We start from the raw sequence: 21,109 nt of genomic DNA, 5'->3' as shown, positions 1-21,109 counted from the left end.
AAGCAATGCAGTTGTGTATATTATTTTTTCCTCATTTTTTCCCCTGTTGCTAAAAACATTGCATGCATACACACATCACCTGTGTGTGTGTGCGTGTAGACATGGAGTAGAACGAGAATACCTCAAGAAGAAACAAAAATGTTGATCTCTAAAAGTTGTGAACTGTCCTTCTGTAAGTTTTTTATGTCTTTAAGTTTTGCAAAAGTTATTTTTGAACTCTATGTGCAGACTTAATTATGCAGATAATTTATTAGGGTAGAGATTCCAACCACTGAAAATATTCACCTGGAAGTTATTTTGAAAATTAAATTCACTAAATTATTAAATAATTGCCTACCCAGCAGAAAAATCATATCATCTATTCCTTGTATGCATTTCTGGTTTATTAGTCAGTGCCTTTAAGTTCAGTATAGGCCTCCTGGGGCAAAAAGCAGACACCTGTTTAGGCACCTGGAAAATATGGTGGTAAGTGCATTGAAGGTACTTATAACAGACAAGTAAATAAAGATGTTGTTTTGCATATATGATTCAGATTATTCCATTGCTAATGCGCAGTTAAATTTCCTGTAGGTTCAGTGTTTGTAATGCAAAGCTATGCTTTGGGTGGGGTTGTTTGAAGATAGTGAGATAATAACATTCTGGAACAGCAATGTTGTGTGTTTTACTGAGAAACTAAAGTACACGCACGGGGATCCAAAAGCTAGTGCGTACTTGCATCTTCTAAAATGTGAGCGGCTCTTCTGTAACTTCTTTCCCTCTTTTTTTTTATTTTTTTGTCTTTACCAAATGGAAGTTGCAAACATTTATATAAATGTTCAGCTCTTCTGTAGATCAGCAGAGCAGTAACCTGAGCACAGCCAGGTTGGGAGTGCTGTGCAAGAGGTCACAGAGCATACTGAACTGCTTAAAACCAAACAAGCTTCAAACATGCTGTGCTGTTGACTTCATGTATATTCAAACAGAGCAAACCCACAAATAAGAGGTTCCATAATCATAGATTTTTCAAGAGTCTGAAACACGATGACTTGGTCTCTTACTTGTACTATAAACCACTTCTAGGAAGTTTCAGTTGAACTAAGGAGGCAAGCAGAGGATTTAAAGGAAGATGGGGAGTGTATTTTCTCTAAAGTCAACAAACTGGATGAAAGGAACTGCACTGTAAGGTGAGTATTTCTTAATTTCTGTCTTTAAAAGATGTATTTTTGACAGCTCTGATCTGATCTTTTCCTGGCCCAAACTGGAAGTTTTGCTGTGATGATTTCAGAGTTTCTGCAATGCCTTTTCCCCTTGTTTCACTCCTTCTCTTCACATACTTCAATGTGCATGATAGAATTAATACTGGGACCAAATTTCTGGGGACTGTAGTGTGAACCTGAAGAAACTGTCGAGTGCTGAGCATATTACACTTTGTTCAGAGGTAGATGATTCTTACTTGTGTGCACGAAAGAATAGTTACAGGTTTTGTGGGGAATGACTTGAGGTTTCCTAAAAAATTTTCCTGTATTATCCTTGGCAAAGACAGCATGGTACTGTAACACAGTAGTGCTGTAAGCTGGACTTTTCTTGTGCCTTTACAAAATACAGTACATGAATAGAAGCCACAAAAATTTGTTTTCCCGTTTGATCGGCTCCAATTTTCTCTGTTACTTTATCTTTAATTAAAACTGTACAGTGTTTTCAGACCCTTTTCAAATGTAGGAGCTGCATGTACAATGTAGTTAAAATCCTTTGACTACCATGTAGGGGGTTGCCCCCTCCTGGCCCTTTGTGGTGTAAGCAGTGATTTCAGCAATCGCTGATGCTGCGGCTGCTGAAGTGGCGTGTGGCAGCTGAGCTGAGGTTGTCACACACTGCTGTCACCAGCTCTGACAGCTCCGAGTTTTGTAACAGAAAGAACACAAGTATAGGAAAAAGAACTTCTGTGGGCTTTCCTTGGTTCTGGAAGTGACATTAATCTCTCAAGGGGAGAGGAAATTATGAACTGTAGTAAACACAAACTGTAATCGTGACTGTAAAATCTTGTAAAAAAATTAGTATTTATTTGTGGGTTTTTACGATTGAATTTTGCATTGCTTGTGGCTCAGATGAAGAGACCATCTGCTAGTTTTTCTAATTTTTTTGTAGCCCTTTGTACTTACCATAGTGATTTCAAAATGAATAGCCCAGGAGGGTGTGAACGTGTGCGCAGGCGTGTGGAGGGTGATGGGCTGGAGGGAGGGGGAGGTGGCAGCACAACGAGCCGGGAGCAGACAAGCTGCTGTAGGCAGGCAGCGTCTCTTGACAAGTAAAATGATTTCCCTCCACCGGTGCTGAAGCCGAGTCACAAAAGCATGCGAATAATACTCCTACGCCAGCATTTTAACAGTGTTTGTGCAGCACAATTTTTGCTTTATGATCACAGAATCCATGAAAATCACATGACTGGGCACCAGGTGCAACAACATTTTTTTTTTTTAAATTATATTTTGACATACAGTTTCAGATGTAGTATTTGGCCATTTTACTGCAGTAGAGCAGGTTTTGTAAAATGGTCTCTCTCACAGTCTTTCCCTTAACACTGATATGCAGAAGGGTGATATGCCTTCTGTCTTCAAAAAGCCAACAAAATAGAATCCCTCATTTGGGCATTTAATTCCCATGTTGTGAACTACCACCATCTGATGATAAATGGCTGCCCTATAGGAAAGAATATACATTTCCATGTGTTCCTTTTTTAACAAGGCATTCTTGTGCTCAAAAGGAGCCAGACTCAGGATGACGTGAATTGATTTTATGATTTTTGAGCTGCCCTAAAGGCATTTGGTTTTCTATTTTTAGAAGCTAGCAATCTGCAAATGGCTAGAAAATCTATCTAATTCATGGTATGTTCTAGAACTTGAATAGTAACCAAACCTAAGGTCTTCTCTGTAGTCATATTTAATATTTTCCTTTAAAGTCTGGGTTTGGAATAAATTGCTGGCAGCTGTTATTTTGTGCTACTGAGGCCTGTGTGCTATGGTTGCCTTTGTACTACCAAAACCAGTGTGACCAGGCTGGACATGGGAGCGGCCCTTCAGCATTTGTGGGGGTTAGATGTAGAGGGGTTGAGTTGATGAAGATTATTTGTGAACCTCCCTCATCTTTGAGCTCTCTTTTTCCTCTCTGAGGTTACTGAGTGCTTTCCAATGGATTCAGGTTGTTTCATCTCTCTTTTTAGAACAGCTACAACATGTTCTTCTAAACTATACTATTTAATAGTTTAGGGTATTATTTTTATGGGAAGAGGAAGTACTGGTCCATAGCAGCCATTATCATCTCCCATGCAAAAGCCAAAACACTCTTGTTATGAACTTGCAGGGGTACCACGAGTCATCTAACATGAGTATTTTTATACTGAGGTTTGATGTGATTCTCTGTATGTTCTTAACTTTAGGATGGCTTAAAAGCATTATACTATTCTACTGATCTGTAAAACAAAAATTAGTGCTTTTTCACTTTTAATGATGCTACTCTTTCTGTTTCAGATTAGTTAGAAAAGCTTACCTTTTTACAGATGTAAAGTCTGTGCTTCTTTAAACACTCTCTTTCTGCATTTGTAAAATGACTTTTACTGGTTATAGAAGTCTTCACAATTTCTTAACTGACACAGACATTCAAAAGGAAAAGACGAAAATGCGTGCTCTGACCAGTAGCCTCTGGCTTCCAGCAGTATGACATGCACATGTAAAAGTCATTCTGCATCAAAAGAATCGTGCTTTATGATCTAATTCTTAAGATTGCCATCTGTGACTAGAGATGTTTACAGTAGTTGCTTTTGTTTAGCTTCTAAGAATATTTGACTTCTACCTCTATTAATTTGTCCCTGTGATGTCTGTTAAAGTTACATAATTTCAAAAAGTGAAAAAGGATATATGAGATCACAGGTCACAGAAAGTATTTCAGCATTTAATAGGTGTCAAATCCAAGATCGTGTACATGTCAAATGTAGGACCATGGCATGACTCAACTGTAATTAAACACTGCAAAATGTTTCTTTCAGTTCTTTCATACCTTAGTAGTTACTCCTGTTTGAGTTGAGTTCTTGAAGGCAGAGGAACAGCCTTTACCATACAAAACCAAAGTAAAATATATTCTTAATGCTTAAGTTGACCTAGATGCCCAAGTGTAATATTTTAGGAAAATCTTTGACAAACCAGAAACAGGAGCCTATGGAGGGATTCCCAAGTTCTTTATTAGGCTTTTCATAAGGAAACTGAGTTTTCAAGACCTGGGAATATCTAGGCTTCATGCTTACCAGGTGATGCAGCAGCAAATTATTGTGAAAGGAAGAAAGAGGACCTTCGGCAACACAGGAGCATGAATGATCTTATGTCTTCTGAATCGAGTCAAATGGAAAAGAATTTACAAATGGCTAATAGTCCATTTACGTTGTGTTTATATATATCATGCATATATGGATGTATGTACACCCACATAAAATATACATGCATGTTTTGATAGTTATTTCTCTTAGTTTTTTCTCGTTTGTTACCATTATAGGTGTCAGGGCTACATATCTATGAGGACTAACTAGCAGTGGGGAAAAACTGCCCAACAATCCACAATACACACTTGGACAAATTAGTTTCTCATGTTTACAGTGATAGATGGTGTAAAATAGACATTTGAAAATAAATTAGAGATTGGAAATATTCTTAGGAACTACACAGTTTTTCATAACTCCAGTAGCTTTAAATTCTGTATTTCGGTTGGTTGTTTTTGTTTTTTCCACTGTGGTGTCAAATTAATATAGTACCAATGTACAGTGTTAGTATCAGCTTAACTGGGAATTTAGCTACTGAAATGCAAGACTTGAAGGGTTGGGGGGTTTTATATGTAGCAAAAAGGCCATTTTCTTAAATAGTTAATCAGAACTCTGCTTGCAGGCATTCTGTTACACAGCTATTCTAAACTTGTCTTCTTTATTTAGAATTACAGAATCCTAGAATGGTTCAGGTTGGAAGGGACCTTAGAGATCATCTAGTTCCAACCCTCCTGCCATGGGCAGGGGACCTTCCACTAGTCCAGGGTACTCAGAGCCCTGTCCAGCCTGGTCTTTGACACCTGCAGGGATGGGGAGTCCATAGCCTCTCTGGATAACCTGTTCCAGTGTCTCACCACTCTCACAGTACAGAATTTCTTCCTGATTTCTAATCTAAACCTGCCCTCCTTCAGTTTAAGGCCATACCCCCTTGTCCTATCTCTACATAACATTGTGAAAAGTCCCTCTCCAGTGTTCTTGTAGCCCCCTTTACGTAGCAGAAGGCTGCTGTAAGGTTCTCCTGAGCCTTCTCTTTTCCGGCTGAACAGTCCCAGCTCTCTGAGCCTGTCCTCAATGGAAAGGTGTTCCAGCCCTCTGATCAACTTAGTGGCCCTCCTCTGGACTCATTCCAACGGGTCCATGTCTTTCTTCCATTGAGGACCCTAGAGCTGGATGCAGAAATCAAGATAGATTTTCACAGAAGCAGAGTAGATGGGAAGAATCCCCTCCCTTACTCTGCTGGCCACGCTGCTGGTGATGCAGCCCAGGGCACGTTTGGCTTCCTGGGCTGGGAGTGCACATTGCAGAGTCGTTATTGAGCTTTTCATCCAGAAACATCCCCAAGGCTTTCTCTCCAGGGCTAGTCTTGATCCATTCTCAGCTTGTACCTGTGCTTGGGATTGCCCTGACTCAGGTGCATGACCTGGCACTTGGCCTTGTTGAACTTCATGAGGTTACTTTACTCATTTATGTCATTTACTTTATATACATTGTTACAGTCGAATTGAGAAGTTCTTCTGGAATGAACATTGCTAGGCAAGTATGTCTCAGTCATTGCAGGACTTACAAAGACATTGCCAGAACTATGTAAGGAAAATGTTTTTCCCCTCTTCCCTTTTCCTCGTGAGGAAGAAAATAATATGATCTTGTGCAACTGCTTCTTTAGAAATCAGTGAAAAAATTACTTTAGCAAACATTTCATGCGTTTGTTAACAACCTTCAATATTTTATGTTGCGAAAAAAGTCTAAATTCTCTACACTTCACCTACAACTGATGTAATTTTTCACATTAATTCTTCTAGAGCAAATAAATATCAACTTGTTAAGTATGGAATGACCTAACAAGTACTATTTTGTAGAAAATAAAGTATAAAAATGCATAATTTTTTTAGCTAATATGCAGTGTACTGTCAATTTCTATGTTCATTTTATTCAAGAGCTTTTAAAGTGAAGTGTTGTCTTTTTTAAATCAGTTTTAGTAAAATAAGGACTATTTAAATGTTTAAGTGCTCTTGTTTGAGGAAAGTTAGTTTTGATTTAAAGGGAGAAGAAAACACTTTTTGTGTAGCCAGAACATACCAGTTTGATTGAAGTGATGCTTCAGATATCTGAATTGCTAACAGTAATGAATTTGCATGTGAAAATGTCTTCTTGCATAAAGTTGGTAATAAAAAAAATTTAAAAATTGCAGTTTTCCCTTTCCAGTAAGTTGTGTGCAGCTATTTGTTGTCATCTGAAGGAATTGCAGAAGAGCCAATGTCCATGTTCACAGGCTCTTAGCTATTAATAAAGACTTCAAGTATGTGAGCTCCTGAAACCCTTTTTGTTTACATTAGAATCATAGAGTGGCTTGAGTTGGAAGGGACCTTAAAGACTAATGTAGTTCCAACTCCCCTGCCATGGACAAGAATATCTTCCACTAGACCTTCCACTTCCAAAGGCCTATCCAACCTGATCTTGACACTTCTGGGGATGGGGCATCGACAACTTCTCTGGGCAACCTGTACCCATACCTCACCACCCTCACAGTAAAAAATTTCTTCCTAAAATCCTATTCTAAATCTCTCCTTCTCAGTTTAAAACCATTACCCCTTGTCCTATGACTACACACTCTTGTAAAAAGTCCCTCTCCACGTTTGTTGTAGGCCCCTTAGGTACTGGAAGGCTGCAATAAGGTCTCCATGAGCCTTCTCTTCTCCAGGCTGAACAATCCCACTCTCTCATCCTGTCTTCAGAGGAGAGGTGTTCCTGGCCTCCTCTGACGTGGTTCCAGCAGTCCATGTCCTTAACATTTCTTATGAGATAAGGATTATTAAGGCATCTTTTCAGATAATTTTTTTTCCAGTTATGTCATTGTATGTGTCATCTGGCACATGATGCAATACAGTCTGGGCTGTTACAAAGTTTCTATTCTGAAAATGGGAAAATACTACTGTGGCTCTTCCTATGGATACAGAGAAGAGAGTCCAACAGCATCTATTCATATATGAGAAGTACCCTGTCAGCTTTCATCTTCCTTAGATTTCTGTGAGTACTTGTAAATAGTACAAGTTTCTTGCCATGAACTACTGTCTTTCGTAAGTACTAGCTCTATGTGACTGACTAATAACAGTAGTTAAATAAATATCATGCTTTGAGACAGTGTAACATGTGAATCACTGGTACATGATGGAAGTTGATGGATGTTGATGCTTAAGACGCAGACCAAAGTCTGCCTAGGCAGGGTTTTCTTTCCTGACTGAACCAGTAGGAGACTGCTTGGGGAACATAAAACCATAAAACCAGGGCAAAGGAGGAGCCAATACTGCTGGGTATCTTGTCCAGCCTCTGTTAGTCTGTCCATCTTTCAGCTTTGTTTTATTTTTAGGGGTGTTGGTTGGTTTTGGTTTTTTTTTACTGCTGTGAAGTAGAGAGATTATATGTTCACAGAACAGTTTGTTAAATTCAGCTTTTCATTCCTGCATAGCAGTCATTTCAGTTATACAGCATTGTATCTGTGGGTGAAGTACAGGAAAAGCTGTCTGTGGGTTACTTTGCATTTATTAAATCTGAATTTCATCTACTGTTTTATGGCCCATTTGTTCAATGATAGAAACTCGTTAGTTTTGTGTCTTTATTACTCAGAATAATTTTCTCATAGCGCAACCTCTTTCCAGCTTGTTTTTCACCCTTTTGTAATCGTCTGGATCGAACCAGTTCTGTGAATGATGTGATGAGGCAAATGAGGACTTATCTCATGACAGTGAAATTTTAAAAATCTCTGATGAGGAAAAAATTTTAATTTCATCTAAAATCTGAAGTCTCTGTCATCCAGATCACTCTTATCTATATGTGTAGTGACTCTAAGATTATTAATGCATCCAACTTTTCTGCACTAACCCAAATTATTCTTCGTCATTTTTATGCACTAGTTAGTGCAGCTGCTGAATCTCTTTATAAAAATTCTACTTCTTTCCTTAATTTAGGTGTTAAGCTTATGGTTCTGAAGTTCTGAAGATTCATAATGAATATTTTTATTCTTCCTTTCTTTCATTCTGTCTCTTCAGCACCCTCACACCTTCCCTCCCCAAACATTGCAGGTGTCACTTTACTCAAGCAGTTGCCCAAGTATCAGTTGTGCGTCACAGCTACTATTTCAGCAATTTCATATGGAAGTTTCGGGTAATTATCATATAGTCCAGGTAAATCATGACTACCCACTTTCAGTGGTGTGCAGCATGTGAGAATGATTCCTGCATAGGCCATTCTTTGCTCATGGAGGTGTGAAGGGGAGTCCATGTCTGTTTTTTGCTGTGGCCTTATTTGCTTTGTATTCTTACAACTGTACTTTTGTCCCTATAGTCTGTTTGAAACAGATACCTGTGTTTGAAACAGTGGTTTTTTTCTTTTTCTTTTTTTTTTGTTCTAACACCCTTAGGAATTTGTACGTCAGCTTTTTCTTTTTTTTTTCTTAAGCTTTTTTTTTATCTTATTTGTTTATATATCTGGTTTGCTAGATTAGTTTGATTAGTTGTGGATTTTCCTCATTTGGGTAGGACTTTAGTTCATTGGTGGATGTCCTTTTAATTGCTATTTAATTCAACCTTTGGAGGGAACAGCAAGTGGGAAAGAAAAGAGTGGTCGGGTGTTTTGGTAAGTGTTACACATTTTCCCTGAGTTTCATATATTGTATCTTCAGTTGCATGTTATCTCTTAGCATTATACCATCTGGCTTCTTCTTTTAAAAATATTCATCTCATGTATGTAATGCCCTTTTCAAAATGAAATACCACAGTGTGGATGCTTGATCTTTCAAGAACGATTTATCTAAATACATATAGCCACTGGCACAGGGTATTCTCCAAGTAGCAAAGTTTTGGACCAGATTCTTCTCATGCCTCAGGGTCAAGGCAGAAGGTCACATGATATATTGTCCCACTTGAAGTCTTTTTTCTTCTCTTGTTGTCCGTTTTAAAAACTTCAGACTGCTTGAGCTGAGAGATGTGTGGTTCTTCGAAGCATCACAAATGCATTATTCAGGATTTGGGGTTGGTTTGCGGCTACAATGAGAGTGTTAAAACTTGCAGGCTCCTGCCATTGCCTCCCCATTCCTCAGTCTCCTGGCAGCACTCATCCCAGGGGCTGTCAGGTGTTCATCCTGCAGGTTGGTGTAATGCTCCACTCTGGCTTACCAGCAGCTGCTGGATCTCATTAAATGGGTGCTGGACTGCCTCCAAAGCCTGTGCTTGGTTTACAGTAGCTACAGTAATGCAACCCTGTTTCTCCTCCATTCAATTTGCTCATTCTCTGCACCCTTGAAAGTGTGGATTCTCCCTCTACCTTTGTTAGCTGAATTTTGAATACCCATTTCTAAACTTGAAGGTGGCCACCCCACCTCATAGATCCCCTTTTTTCTACTTCCAGCTTCCTATTACGGAGTAAAGTTACTTTTGCTTAATTGCTCCTGGCACATCTGTTCTCCACTGTGCATGCAGTGACAGCTGGGGGTATATGAGGCCATCATGGGCTGATAAAAGGAAGTGTTGGAGAGTAGTTTCTTCTTATAGAAGTTTATTCCCCCTGCCCCTAAATGTGTTTCCAAGAACGAGAAGCTGGAAGAAGTCCTAAACATGATTCTGAAGCTACTGAAATTGGGACTGAGTGAAAGGAACAGCACACAAAAAAGTTTGTGGAGAGAGAAACAAGAGTAGTTCATTTTTGTGTTCTGGTTTGATTTTACTGCTTTCCCTGTAAAGATGATTAGAATGAAAACCATCTAAAGACGTACTTTTTTGTTGCATTGCTTGAAAGTCAGCTATATTCTTATGACCCTGTTAATGATACATTTGAGTAGGGAGATAAGGCATAATGTAAGGTATAGTCTCCTGTAGTTGGTCATACAAGCATCATGTGCTGATGTATTGTAGATTTTATTTCCCTTATTTGATGAAAGGCATCATTGGAAATAGGTGACTGATTTGTCTCCTCAGTGGAGCAGTCTGTAGTGTTTCTGACATATGGAGTGGCTTTATGGTGTTCTGGTACTAAAGCTAGCCTGTGAAATGTTCACTTTCTGCTATAAGCCCTTAGGCAGCATGGTTTGATTTGCTGTCACGCAGGAGGCTGTTTATGGCAGTAAATTTGAGCGAAGTTTTGTGCTAAAAAGTAACATGACAGCTATAACTTCCATTTCTCTTCATAGGCCAACCAGACTTGCTACAGTCTGTTAACCAGTTGTGTTGTATTGTGTAAACGGGTGTGTTTTCTTTAAGTCATTCTCTCTCTCTCTTGAAATCAAATAGGCAGCTTTGGGAGGCAGAAAAATTTTAAAGGAGGTTATTAACTGCTCTGTTATTTTGCATGCAGTTTAAATAACATTTTCCTCTTAAAGTAGTCATCTTTAAAATGATCTTTTAATACATATTAAAGCCTCATCCACAGCTTCTCTATTAAGTCTTTAGTGTGTTCTTGCAGAAAAAATAGAGGATCTTGAGCTTTGCTCTGAAGGCCACGATGCTTTTGGTTTCTAAAGATGGAGCGTGGGGGTGGCAATTTGCTCATGGAGCATGAAAGCATTTAGTTCTTTCCCTGCAGAATCTCCTGCAAGAGAGAATGCCTGTACACACAACACATGCAAAAAAATTGAAGCTGGAGGGCTGTTGATGAAGACTCTTCTCTAAAATTAAAGGCTTGGTTATTTGAACATTGTTCAGAAAAGAGCCTAGTAACACACTGAGCTTTTAAAATCATTGTAAATATTTAAAACTTGCAGAGCGGTAGCTGCGGAAATGCAGATTTTCACAAATGAGAAGAAAAACCCTTAAAAATAAAGGACTTTTAAATTTTATGGTTGGTTTTTTTTTTTTTTTAATAACCAAATCCAGGGGTGGGGGTGGTGGAAAGGAAAAGCTTTGAAGTCTCTGAGATCTTTTCCCTGAGGTCAGAAGTTTCTGGTGATGTAACATACAATACAGACTAAGCCTTCACTTATCAAGGTTAAAGTTGACGGAGCTTGTATGAACTTGTCAATCATAGGAAGCAGGCAAAAACAAGCCAGCTGTTGTGAGGCATGGCTTTGAAAATCCTCTGTGTTACAGTAAATGAGACGCAGAGGTTGAGACAGATTCAGTTCTGCGAGGCTTTCAAACTGGCTGGCACGTTTGCAAGGATGCAAAGCTCAGATATCCAGTGAATATGGGTAAAAAGCTGTAAATCCTGGTAAGATTGTCTTGTCTTTAGTGTTAAAGCGTGAGAGAAGTGTGTGCCTTATTTACCTTTTTTGGTCAGCTCTGAACAGAAATTAGCAGTATTAATTCATACAGTATTTCTTTTGTTCTTCAGGTCTTTGAGCACAGGCTGCATCTTCTGTCCCTATCAGCAGAAGCTATGGTAGCAAATTAGAAACGATGCAATGCGTGGTACAAGATTTTATTTTGCCTAGTGTAATCGACTGCTCTGTTTGCTGATGGGTTGGGAGAATAGGGGGAAAAAACGTGAGTTAAAACCAGCTAAGATGCTCTGTGTGCATACGCTCGCACACACGCGCTGTTTTTAGCAGCTTTTGTTTTCACAGTTGGCATCATGCACACTGGAATTAGAAGGCAGTGCCTTTCGAAAATACTTGTTTTCTGGACTGAGGGCTGCAGTGCCGTTGTTGTGGCTCAGGGTGCCAGGCTCGGGGTTCCTCTCGGCTAGGGGTGGTGCGAGAGCTTTTCATCTTGTTATTTTCCTGGCAAGCCTGTTACTGTGAGTGCAGGCTTGCACGAAGACCTTTTCCACAGCAGCAGGAGCTATTAGCTGGGAGTGTAAGAGAATTGGATGTGACTGTTGGAAGCAAGCGGTGAGTGTGGCTCTTGAGTGAAAAGATGGCTATTGAAATGTGTGCATATGCATGCTAATTAATTTAAATAACTGGTTTAGGATTTTTTTTCCTTTAGAGATGAGCTGTGTTCATTTTGTGCCTGCCTGAGAAACCCAGGTGACCTAGCTGTTATTCACAGTGTTTTATTTTATAGCTTTTCTTCTGTTACCTAATTTTTGTTCAGCTGCAAGCAGCTGTTTTCAGTAGCAATAGCAACAAGAAATAGCCACAGCATATGAGGAAAAAAAATAGATGAAAAGAATCAAAGGAATGACGGCTGGAATGTAGGGGGTTTTTTAGTAAATTGATAAAACAATCATTCTTCTTTGACCTTTTTTTAATGCGACTGTGATTTCCTTGTTAGCAGTGTTGGAAAGTATTGTCTTTTGTCTCTGCAATGGTTGCCATTTGTGTAATATGATGGCTCTCGTTATACTGTTGGGATATTATGATGATTGAATTCAATGTGTAAGTACAGAACACATTAACTGGTTGACTTAAGTGAGTAGAAGTCATTTTAATTCCATGCAGGTAATCCCCTGTGTGCTAGGACAGGCATGCAATAGATAATTTTTATGGCTGTATTCCTACTTGCTTTATCTTTTATCATTTATTTTTGATGTGTAACAGAATGGAGGAGGGGCTTTGTGTTCTGAACTAAGGAAAGGAAAACATCCCTCCCTCTACCCTTTCCCACAAGATTCTTCCCTTCTGCATAAAGGCCCCTGTGCTGCTCTAAGAAATTTAATTTTAATTGGATTTGATTTTTATTGTGAGTCCATGCCTTTTGCTGTTATCCATGACTGACTGACCTACATCTATCCATCAACATAACTTTGTTTAGGTACTGCTGAATTAGAGTGGGTCTGTTGAATTTATTTCTGATTTTCATGGGGAGAGGGGTAACATTTTTAGAGAGAGAGAATGAGAGATGAAAACATTGCCATGTGTATGTTGCCATGCAGGCAGGAGAGGAGAGAAATTCTGGTGGGATTGATGGACTGGCAAGCAGCGTCTGTTATCATATTTCGGTCTGTGATAAAGCCAGGTGATAATGCAGGGGTTGTTAAGCTAGAGTGACACTTTGCTTTATCACATTGGGTGCAACAACTAAGCTGTATTTAGTGTAACTGACTAAACAGAGAGCTGCCATTGAGGCAGATAATGTTAACAGGCATTCACAGACAGAACTGAAAACCAAGACTCGCATCATGATAAACGTGTTGTGGTGTAACAGTGATGTGCCATGGGATGTACTTTGTGAAATATCTTGCTGGTTTTGTACCTTCAGTTGTCTTCTGAAGTATATCAGGCCTTTTTTCTTTCTTTCTTTCTTGAGAGAAAGCATTCTCTCATCATTCAGCATTCATTATTGTTTTCATCTTAGCACATGCTTTGGGTTTAGGACCGTTTGCTTCAGTAGTGCATCTCGGATGGTAGTTGCCATCATCTGTCTCTTCAGACCAAGGCAGTGAACAACTCTACTTCTTGTAGTGGCTTATGTGCTGTGCATGACTGTTAGGGTACAGCCATCATGGTCATTAAATTACCTGGTTTATAGAGGGTCCTTTATTCTTTGCATTTGTCTTTGAAGATTTCTAACTAGTTTCACAGCCCAAGTTATCATTTAGAATCTTTGGAATATGCTTCATGTGTCACTACCTGATGAGTAGTGTGTGCTGTACTGGCTCAGTAGTGATAGTAGATAGAGTGTTCATCAGAAAAATGAACCACTGGTAACATAATTACCCCAGTATTGGGTTTCTACATTGTGTGCTGTCAGTGTCTCCTTGGCATTGCAATATTGAAGCCAATTTAAGGGCTTCAAAACCTTTGGGGTCCTGGAGCCTCTAAAGAAAAAGACATGTGGGACTCAGATGAGGATTGAGATGCCTAATAAAAGTGAGATGTCTACATGCAAGTGAAGTGCTGACTCAAGTTATTATCCGTAGAGAACTTGAGTGTGATTCTAAGTTGGCTGAACAGTTGGCTAAACACAGGTGTCTAGTGAGACCTGAGATAGCCCAGCATATCCCACTTGGCTTCCAGCTGCCACCTCTTAGGGGAACTGATGCCTTTGAATCTTTAAAGTTTCTGAAATTGTAGGAAAACCTATGTTGTTGTTTCAAGCAGACCTATACTGTTTAGAAGGAACTACCCATTTTTGCGGACCATTGCAGAAGTGCTTTTGGATCCCACTGTGCCAAGTGCCAGGCAAATACACAATGAAAACGTAGTTTCAACACATAAAGTTTATAGCTGAAAAAGTAACATATTGGCAAGGATTGTGCCCATGAACAGGATTTTGTCATATGCAAAGACAGTATTTCACAATTGCTTTAAGCCATATAATTATCTGTTTCAAGCCAGGTCAGGTCCTTGATCCAGTTTTATATGGGGCTGTACAGTTGTACTGCTAGTACAATGGGGAGAGTGGGAAGACAAAACTCAAAATGGCCTAACAAGGAGACAACCTCTTCTGGCAAAATACCTGCATGAGGTCACTCTAAAGAGACTGCAAAACTTTGGCCTTGATTTTGAGGGCGTTTTTGTTATTGTATGGTGAGGACTTTTATGGAGGAGTCATACTCAGGTATGAAGATGAAGGCCTTTTTCCAATGTAGCTTGTAGTTCTTGAGAAGGAATTTAAGTTAAATGAGAAACAACCACTCCATTTGCTCTCTTTTGCCAGTGAGTTAGTGCAGGACACATTGTTGCTTACATAACTGTACTTATGTTTTATGGTGAAACTTTTGCACAGGGGTCAGGTCTTTAACAAATGATACATTTTTCAAATGTTGGCTAATGCATTTTTGCAAAGCTTATCTAGTCTACTATTTTGAAGTTGGAGTGTCTTGTGGCACTGTTTGGGTTGGCCTGAAGCATTGTCAAGAAATTGTAAATCAGACAGATAAGAATCAGACACATATAGTTGATTGAAGTCACTTTCATTTATTGAGGTATGACATTCAATCAAATAATTCTACCTCTGTCTAGATTTAGTCAAATCCTGAGTATGGGGCAAATGAAGGAAGTGGTTTGGGGTTGTTTTTTATGGCAACCAAAAATGTTATTCTTCTGATAGGCATCTATACATAATGATTCATTTTTGTAATTGCTCATTGACTCCACTGGCAGGCTCCTATTAACGTGTGTGTGTATAGGTACATATATATAGTTTAACTTTCATGTAAAAGCTTACATTACTGTTACCTGTCTCTGGTTTGTTAGAATAACCTGTTGTATTATTGCTTGGGAGCCTGGGAGTGTACAGACTGGGGATGAGACTTTGGAGGGGTTTTTTCCCAGCTTAGTGTTCTTTTGGCCTTTACATTGCGATCTTGAGCATGTATGCCCCAGGCTAATGGAGCCAGAAGGAAACAGAGAGATGTACTTGTCCATTTAGATAGGAGATACTTGGTGCCAGTCTGGAGATGCACATTCCCACCCCCATGGCAGGAAGTGGTGGTGGTGTACTGGGTGACTGAGGCCATTGTGTGAAACGTGTGAGCTACAGAGCAGAGCTCTTCCCATGCTTACCTGGCCCATGAGTGCAGAGCCTCTTGTCTCTCCACACAGACCCCCTCTGGGAATGCTGAGCCCTCTTCTAAATGAGAGATTCTCAAAAATGTGGAGGACTGGTTTGTGTAATGAAGCAATGCCTTCTTCTCAGTTAAAAGCATACATTGGTTTTCTGCCCTCCACCATTTAGATATGGAGGCTCCTATAGCTAAATACCTAAAGCAGATGCAGTAAAAAAGGTTCATGTTAGACTCCAGTACTAGACTCACCCTTCGTGAATACCACTTTGTATCAACAAAGACTCTTAATTACAGTTCCTTTGCAGTCCAGGCTGAGCGGTGTAAGTTGTCTGACAGTCAAAGCTGTAATGTCGTGGCGTGCCAAGGGTGGAGAATGTGGTGTGAGCTTTCCCAGTTCTGTTGCTTCACAAAGGCTCTTGCATTTGGGAAATTGTGGCATTGTATTATGGGGATGGGGGAGGTTTGGGTTTGAAGATGACTAAGAGTTTAATGGTTTTGATGTTGACTGGTTTGTTATCTAGAATGAAAATAGTAATTAAGTCAATTGTCATATTTTCAGATTACTTAAAACTGTTCTGTCTCTCTCACTTTGTGATGCTTGGTAATAAATGATAAATTCCTTTCAGTGGTATGTTATCCTTGCATAATCCTATGAGCCTCATTTCCAAACCAGCTGTATTCTGGGCACATTACATGATGCACCAACAGATGTAAAGCAGCTTAGTGGACTTCTTGGTATTGATAATAATGTAACACCTTTACAGGTTCTTGCCACTGTGTTCTCCTGGGGCTTGAAGCTTGCTTTCTTTTCCTCCTTTCTGGACAGTAAGCTTGAATCTCTCCAAAATAATGTGATAAGCATGTTTTGCATGAGGACCCACTCACAGTGTTGAATGTAGCTACCACTTTTCCTCAGACCCGTTATCTGTGGCACTGCAAAACTTTTGATTAATTTTGTGGAAGCTATATGAAGACACCTGTGTAATCTCTGAATTGAATCTCCATGTTTGCAAATGTGGCATCTCTGAATTTCTCTCTGCTGTAATTCTTTATTTCCTTTTGCTCAGTTTTGGAAGGTGACAGGACTACTGAAGCATTCATTGCTTCTGAGCCAGGGTAATATTATATATATATTTATGTATATATATATATGTATGTACCAATATATTGGTTACATGTTTTGGATATGCAGATGTGTCAGATCAGTGGTGTACTCTGTCCTGTTTGCTTCCACCAGCACTCCCACTCCCAATGTGCATGCAAAATTCATAATATACTTTGCAAATTGGCTGAAGTAATGCATGTGATTGATGTCTTTGAGACATTTCGTGCCATGCCCTTGATTCTTCTGTGCACATGAGTGCATCTGTTACCCTGCCTTATGTTATGGCTTATGGATGTGAAGATGAATAGGGAGGCCTGAAGAATTTTTGCATGGGTTAACTAGAAGAAAATTGTACTCTTCATGGGTTATGTTGACAATGAAAAATGCTGATTCTAACACAATATTTCATCTGTAATCTTCATCTGGTAAATATTTCCATTAAAATTAGTGGAGCTATTTACAGGCCTGGTTCTGTTTACATTGAACTCACTAGGGGAAACCAGCTGACTCTTTAAATGCCACACAACCAAATCTGAATAGTGTTGTCTTTATGGCCGTTTATATAATTTTTTACTGCACAAAACTGTCCTTCCTCTAGTGTTAAAATAGGATTCAATAAATACTGATTTGTAAAACAGAATTGACTCTGAATTTGTCAGATGACTTGAAATTGTCTGAACCAACTTCTGTTTCTTTCCCAATTTGTCTTTATCTGGTGAGCACAAATGTACTACCTGTTTTGTGGCAAAGTACAAGCCTGGAGCTGCAAAAGCCTGTTTCCTGACTAGAGAAGTAGAGAGTGTAAAATTAGAATAAACCCAAAAGTATTTTTAAGATAAGGCCTTTTTGGCTATTGTTTGTCATTTGTGCTGACAGGGTAAAAGAGGTTCAAGTTTAAAATAAGGAAAATACTATCTTTTCTAAATTTCCTTTTCTGCCTTAGTTTCAGGAAATACTCATTTTCCATTTTCCAGTTTTTTAGCTTTAGCAAACATTTTGTTTGCACTTGTTTCATTTTTTAGCAGTTATACAAAAATTCAACCTCCAGATTCATAATTAAAGTTCATGATATTCAATTCACATTAAAAATTACACTGGAGTAATTAATTTTGCACTTAGGTAAGAAGTTTGTTTTCCACACTTTGTTACTGACTCCGGAGCAAAAAAAGAATTAAATTTTAGTATTAGGATTTCTCTTCTGGAGACAGCTTTATTTTGTGCCAACATTTGGACATTTGACTGTGCCACAGGAGGTGTGCTGTGCATTTGACTAAGCCATGCACACTGCAGCGCCTCAGGTTACCTGAAGGTTGTGTCGCGTCCTGTGGTGCTCCATACCCTAATTTAGCCTGACATTATGTTTAGACTCATCACATTAGATTAGGTACACTGTGTGTTCCCATACATGAGAGGATGTTTTTGTGCTGTACAATTACCACAGATTGGAGGAATTGGTGTTAAATGTTGGATGTGATCTTGGTGTTCAAACTTCCTGAGTTGGAGTGGTGGCCTTGCTCTGAAGGAAGTAAATCATCAGCATACTAACAATGTGTTCTTTTCTCTAGGCAAGCTGACACTGGGGCCCTAAGGGAAAACTCACAAGAGAAGAGGGATCAACTGGACCAGAATTTAGGCCACACGTGGAAGGCATCTGTCAGACCTTTGCATGTGCAAGAACCTGCAGTTCTGCCTCATGAGAGTCGGGGCAGGTCTGGGACATTGCCCAGTGATTACCGATACTCTCAGGAAAACGTGAGCGAGAAGAGCAAAGATCATAGCCTGCCTCATCTCACCTGCTCTGAGCCACAGACCTTGAACGAGAACCACTCCTATCTGTCCCGGGGCAAAGGAGAGGAAAACCATAGGATAGAGCCGTTGCTGCTGAACAAGAAGCGTGGACCTGCTCCTCAGAGGCCACCACCACCTAAAATAGATAAATACAGGCGACCAGATAATTCCGCACCATCGCTTGGCACCTCTTCTGAATCTCTGCTGGCAGCAGCCAGCCAGCCCTTTCTGTCCTCATCCCCCAGCTCTGCTGAAGTCTTTGCCAGTCAATCCTCTCTCTCTCAGAGTCCTGCAGCTTTCAATGGAAAACTGAAAAGTGCTAACCCACAGCAGCTCCAGCAAGTGTCATCCACAGAGAATGTTTGTCAGCACTTAGAAGAAAAAACTAACCTTAGGTCTGAGTCTTCCAAGTATCGGTATCTTCAAAATCCTGGTATGGAGTCATCAAGGTCCCCTTCTCCCCAGTTTGCACCACAGAAGCTCACTGATAAACCTCCTGTGTCTGTACAGGATGACAACCCAGCCAGGTACTAGATGTAACTCCTTTATTGTTTTATTAACACTTTTTGGCCAGTTAGACCTCATTAATGGTTGTCTGTTCGTTTTCTTTACACATCCTTCAAGTTCATTGTGTGAGCCATTGCAGCATGTCCTAAAGAGACCAAAGACTTGTGTGAAATTGCATTTGATGCCATTTATGTCCTTCAACTGGTTCATGGTTTCTTTGGTTGACTGCTGCTGCTCATTTGTTACAGCTGATAGTAGAAAATGCAAGGGGGGGATTCTAAAGGATTTTCCACTGTAAGTCCAGGCAAAATCAGAAGATTACCTGTTATCATTTCCCCTACCCGAGTCTGTATATAAATATGAATCCATGTAGGGACAAAGCAGATGTGGGAAGGGAAGCTGGATCCTTTGGGTGAACATCTGTTTTGAAAACACACACAGTAACATACACTGCCAAATCATGACTGTTTTTATGTTACTTTTACAATGAAATGTGGTGCTCTGGATAGTCTGCGAAGGGGTCCGCAGCATTTTGTGTTGACATGGACTGAAGACTCAGCGCAAGATAAACTCAGAATTAGACAAACCAACTGAAATTAATTGGTTGCTGTGTCTGTCATATGCTCCTAACATCATGAAAGGTTATTCTCCCGCAAGATAACAAACTCTTCCAGGAAGCTAAGGAATCTTGGTTTTAAATTTTTCAGCACTATAATTCATGGTTAAAGAATGAAAACAAAGCCTCTGAGCTGAATTCATGCAGAGGTTGCTTCTCTGAAAAAAAGTAGTTGGTGTAGCTTTTCTCTAATCTATTGTAAATGGTTGAACAGACTCAATCATACTGTTTTCCAACGTGCCTTATGACATAGAAGACATGAATCACTTTTTTTTTTCCTAAGCAGGCCTTGATGTTTTTCCTTTTATGATTGGAGGAAAAAATGAGGTTTCATCCTGTTGCATTTTTAACATGAAGTAATAATATAATTTATAATGAAAAGTGCAACATGTCATGTGAACCCTAGCATCCATGTGCTAAGGTAGCTGACAGTAATAACTTCCTTAAGGTATTGCTTTGACTTCCTTAATGTATTGCTTTATGAATAGCTACTAAGGATGCACAGAAAGCTAATTGTATTTATCCTTCCTTTTTGCTAAGCTTTAATGTTGAAATGAGCACCGAAGTAAACCTAATTGTATGCCCATATCTGAATGATAATATACTTACCCTGCAAATCTTCTGATAACATTTAAAATTCTTAAGCCCAGACAGCTCTTGTCTCCATACAGTGTATTGTCCTCAGTTCATAATTACATTACTCACTAAAACAGGTTTGGCCAAAAAGGGCAGGCATGGGAGCCAAACCTGTGAACTTTCTATGAGGTATTTATTTCATATGTTTAAAATATGTTAAGTAGATTTACCTTAATATGCAGTTAATCTGATTGGGCTTATTATTTCTGTTGTCTCCTTGCATATGAGCTTTTGGACATGCTAGTTTGCATGCTGTGGACAGCTAATGTTTGATGACATCAGCATGGAGCTGAGTACTCTTCTTTAAGAAAGGTGTCTTGTTTATCAGTGGGCCTAAGTGGGTGAGTGTACAGGGTTTCCTGCAGCATTTTAGGTAGAACAGTGTGGTGCAGGGAAATAGTGGCAGTGTGCAGAACCCAGCTATTGCCAAAGACAACTGTTTAGCAATAACAAAGATGAAAAGAGTGCATCAGGATGTGTGTTTCAATAGATTTCCAGTAAACCTATGCTCAGGTCAAGGAGTGACTGTGTTTGTGGTTGGGTTGAAGCTTTAGAATGTCCACAAGTGGAGTTGCTGCAAGTCAGAATTTCGTGCTGCCTTTTCACAAATGGAAAACCTTCAGAAATCAGGAGGATAGTGGTTGCAGAAACAGACTTTTTGAAGCACCTGGTGTTGAACTGTCTTTGCTCTTACTGAAATCAGTAAGAGCAAACTGAAATCAGTTGATTTGATGATGACTTAAGTATCTGGAAAATCTTTGACTAGGCTGAGAGGAATGCACTCAGAGTCTCAGAA

The 21,109-nt window shown here is 39.5% G+C and overlaps 1 protein-coding gene and 1 long non-coding RNA gene across 2 annotated transcripts in view; both read left to right on the top strand.

Moving 5' to 3' along the window:
- The window catches only part of SHROOM2 (shroom family member 2), a 122,813-nt gene that overhangs the window by 85,671 nt on the left and 16,033 nt on the right, over positions 1-21,109 (top strand). The window contains 2 exon segments of the mRNA XM_032679295.1: positions 1,060-1,163; positions 18,332-19,081. Of these exon segments, the coding sequence (XP_032535186.1) occupies positions 1,060-1,163; positions 18,332-19,081 (854 nt within the window).
- Positions 11,188-16,743, top strand: LOC116782541. Its single transcript, XR_004355252.1, has 3 exons — positions 11,188-11,476; positions 16,426-16,486; positions 16,729-16,743. It is a non-coding gene; the product is annotated as an uncharacterized LOC116782541 (long non-coding RNA).

This window comes from Chiroxiphia lanceolata, chromosome 2 (assembly GCF_009829145.1).
Source record: "Chiroxiphia lanceolata isolate bChiLan1 chromosome 2, bChiLan1.pri, whole genome shotgun sequence".
Lineage (NCBI taxonomy): Eukaryota > Metazoa > Chordata > Aves > Passeriformes > Pipridae > Chiroxiphia > Chiroxiphia lanceolata.
The sequence above is the reverse complement of the archived record's forward strand: the minus strand, read 5'-3'. Positions and strand labels throughout refer to the sequence as shown.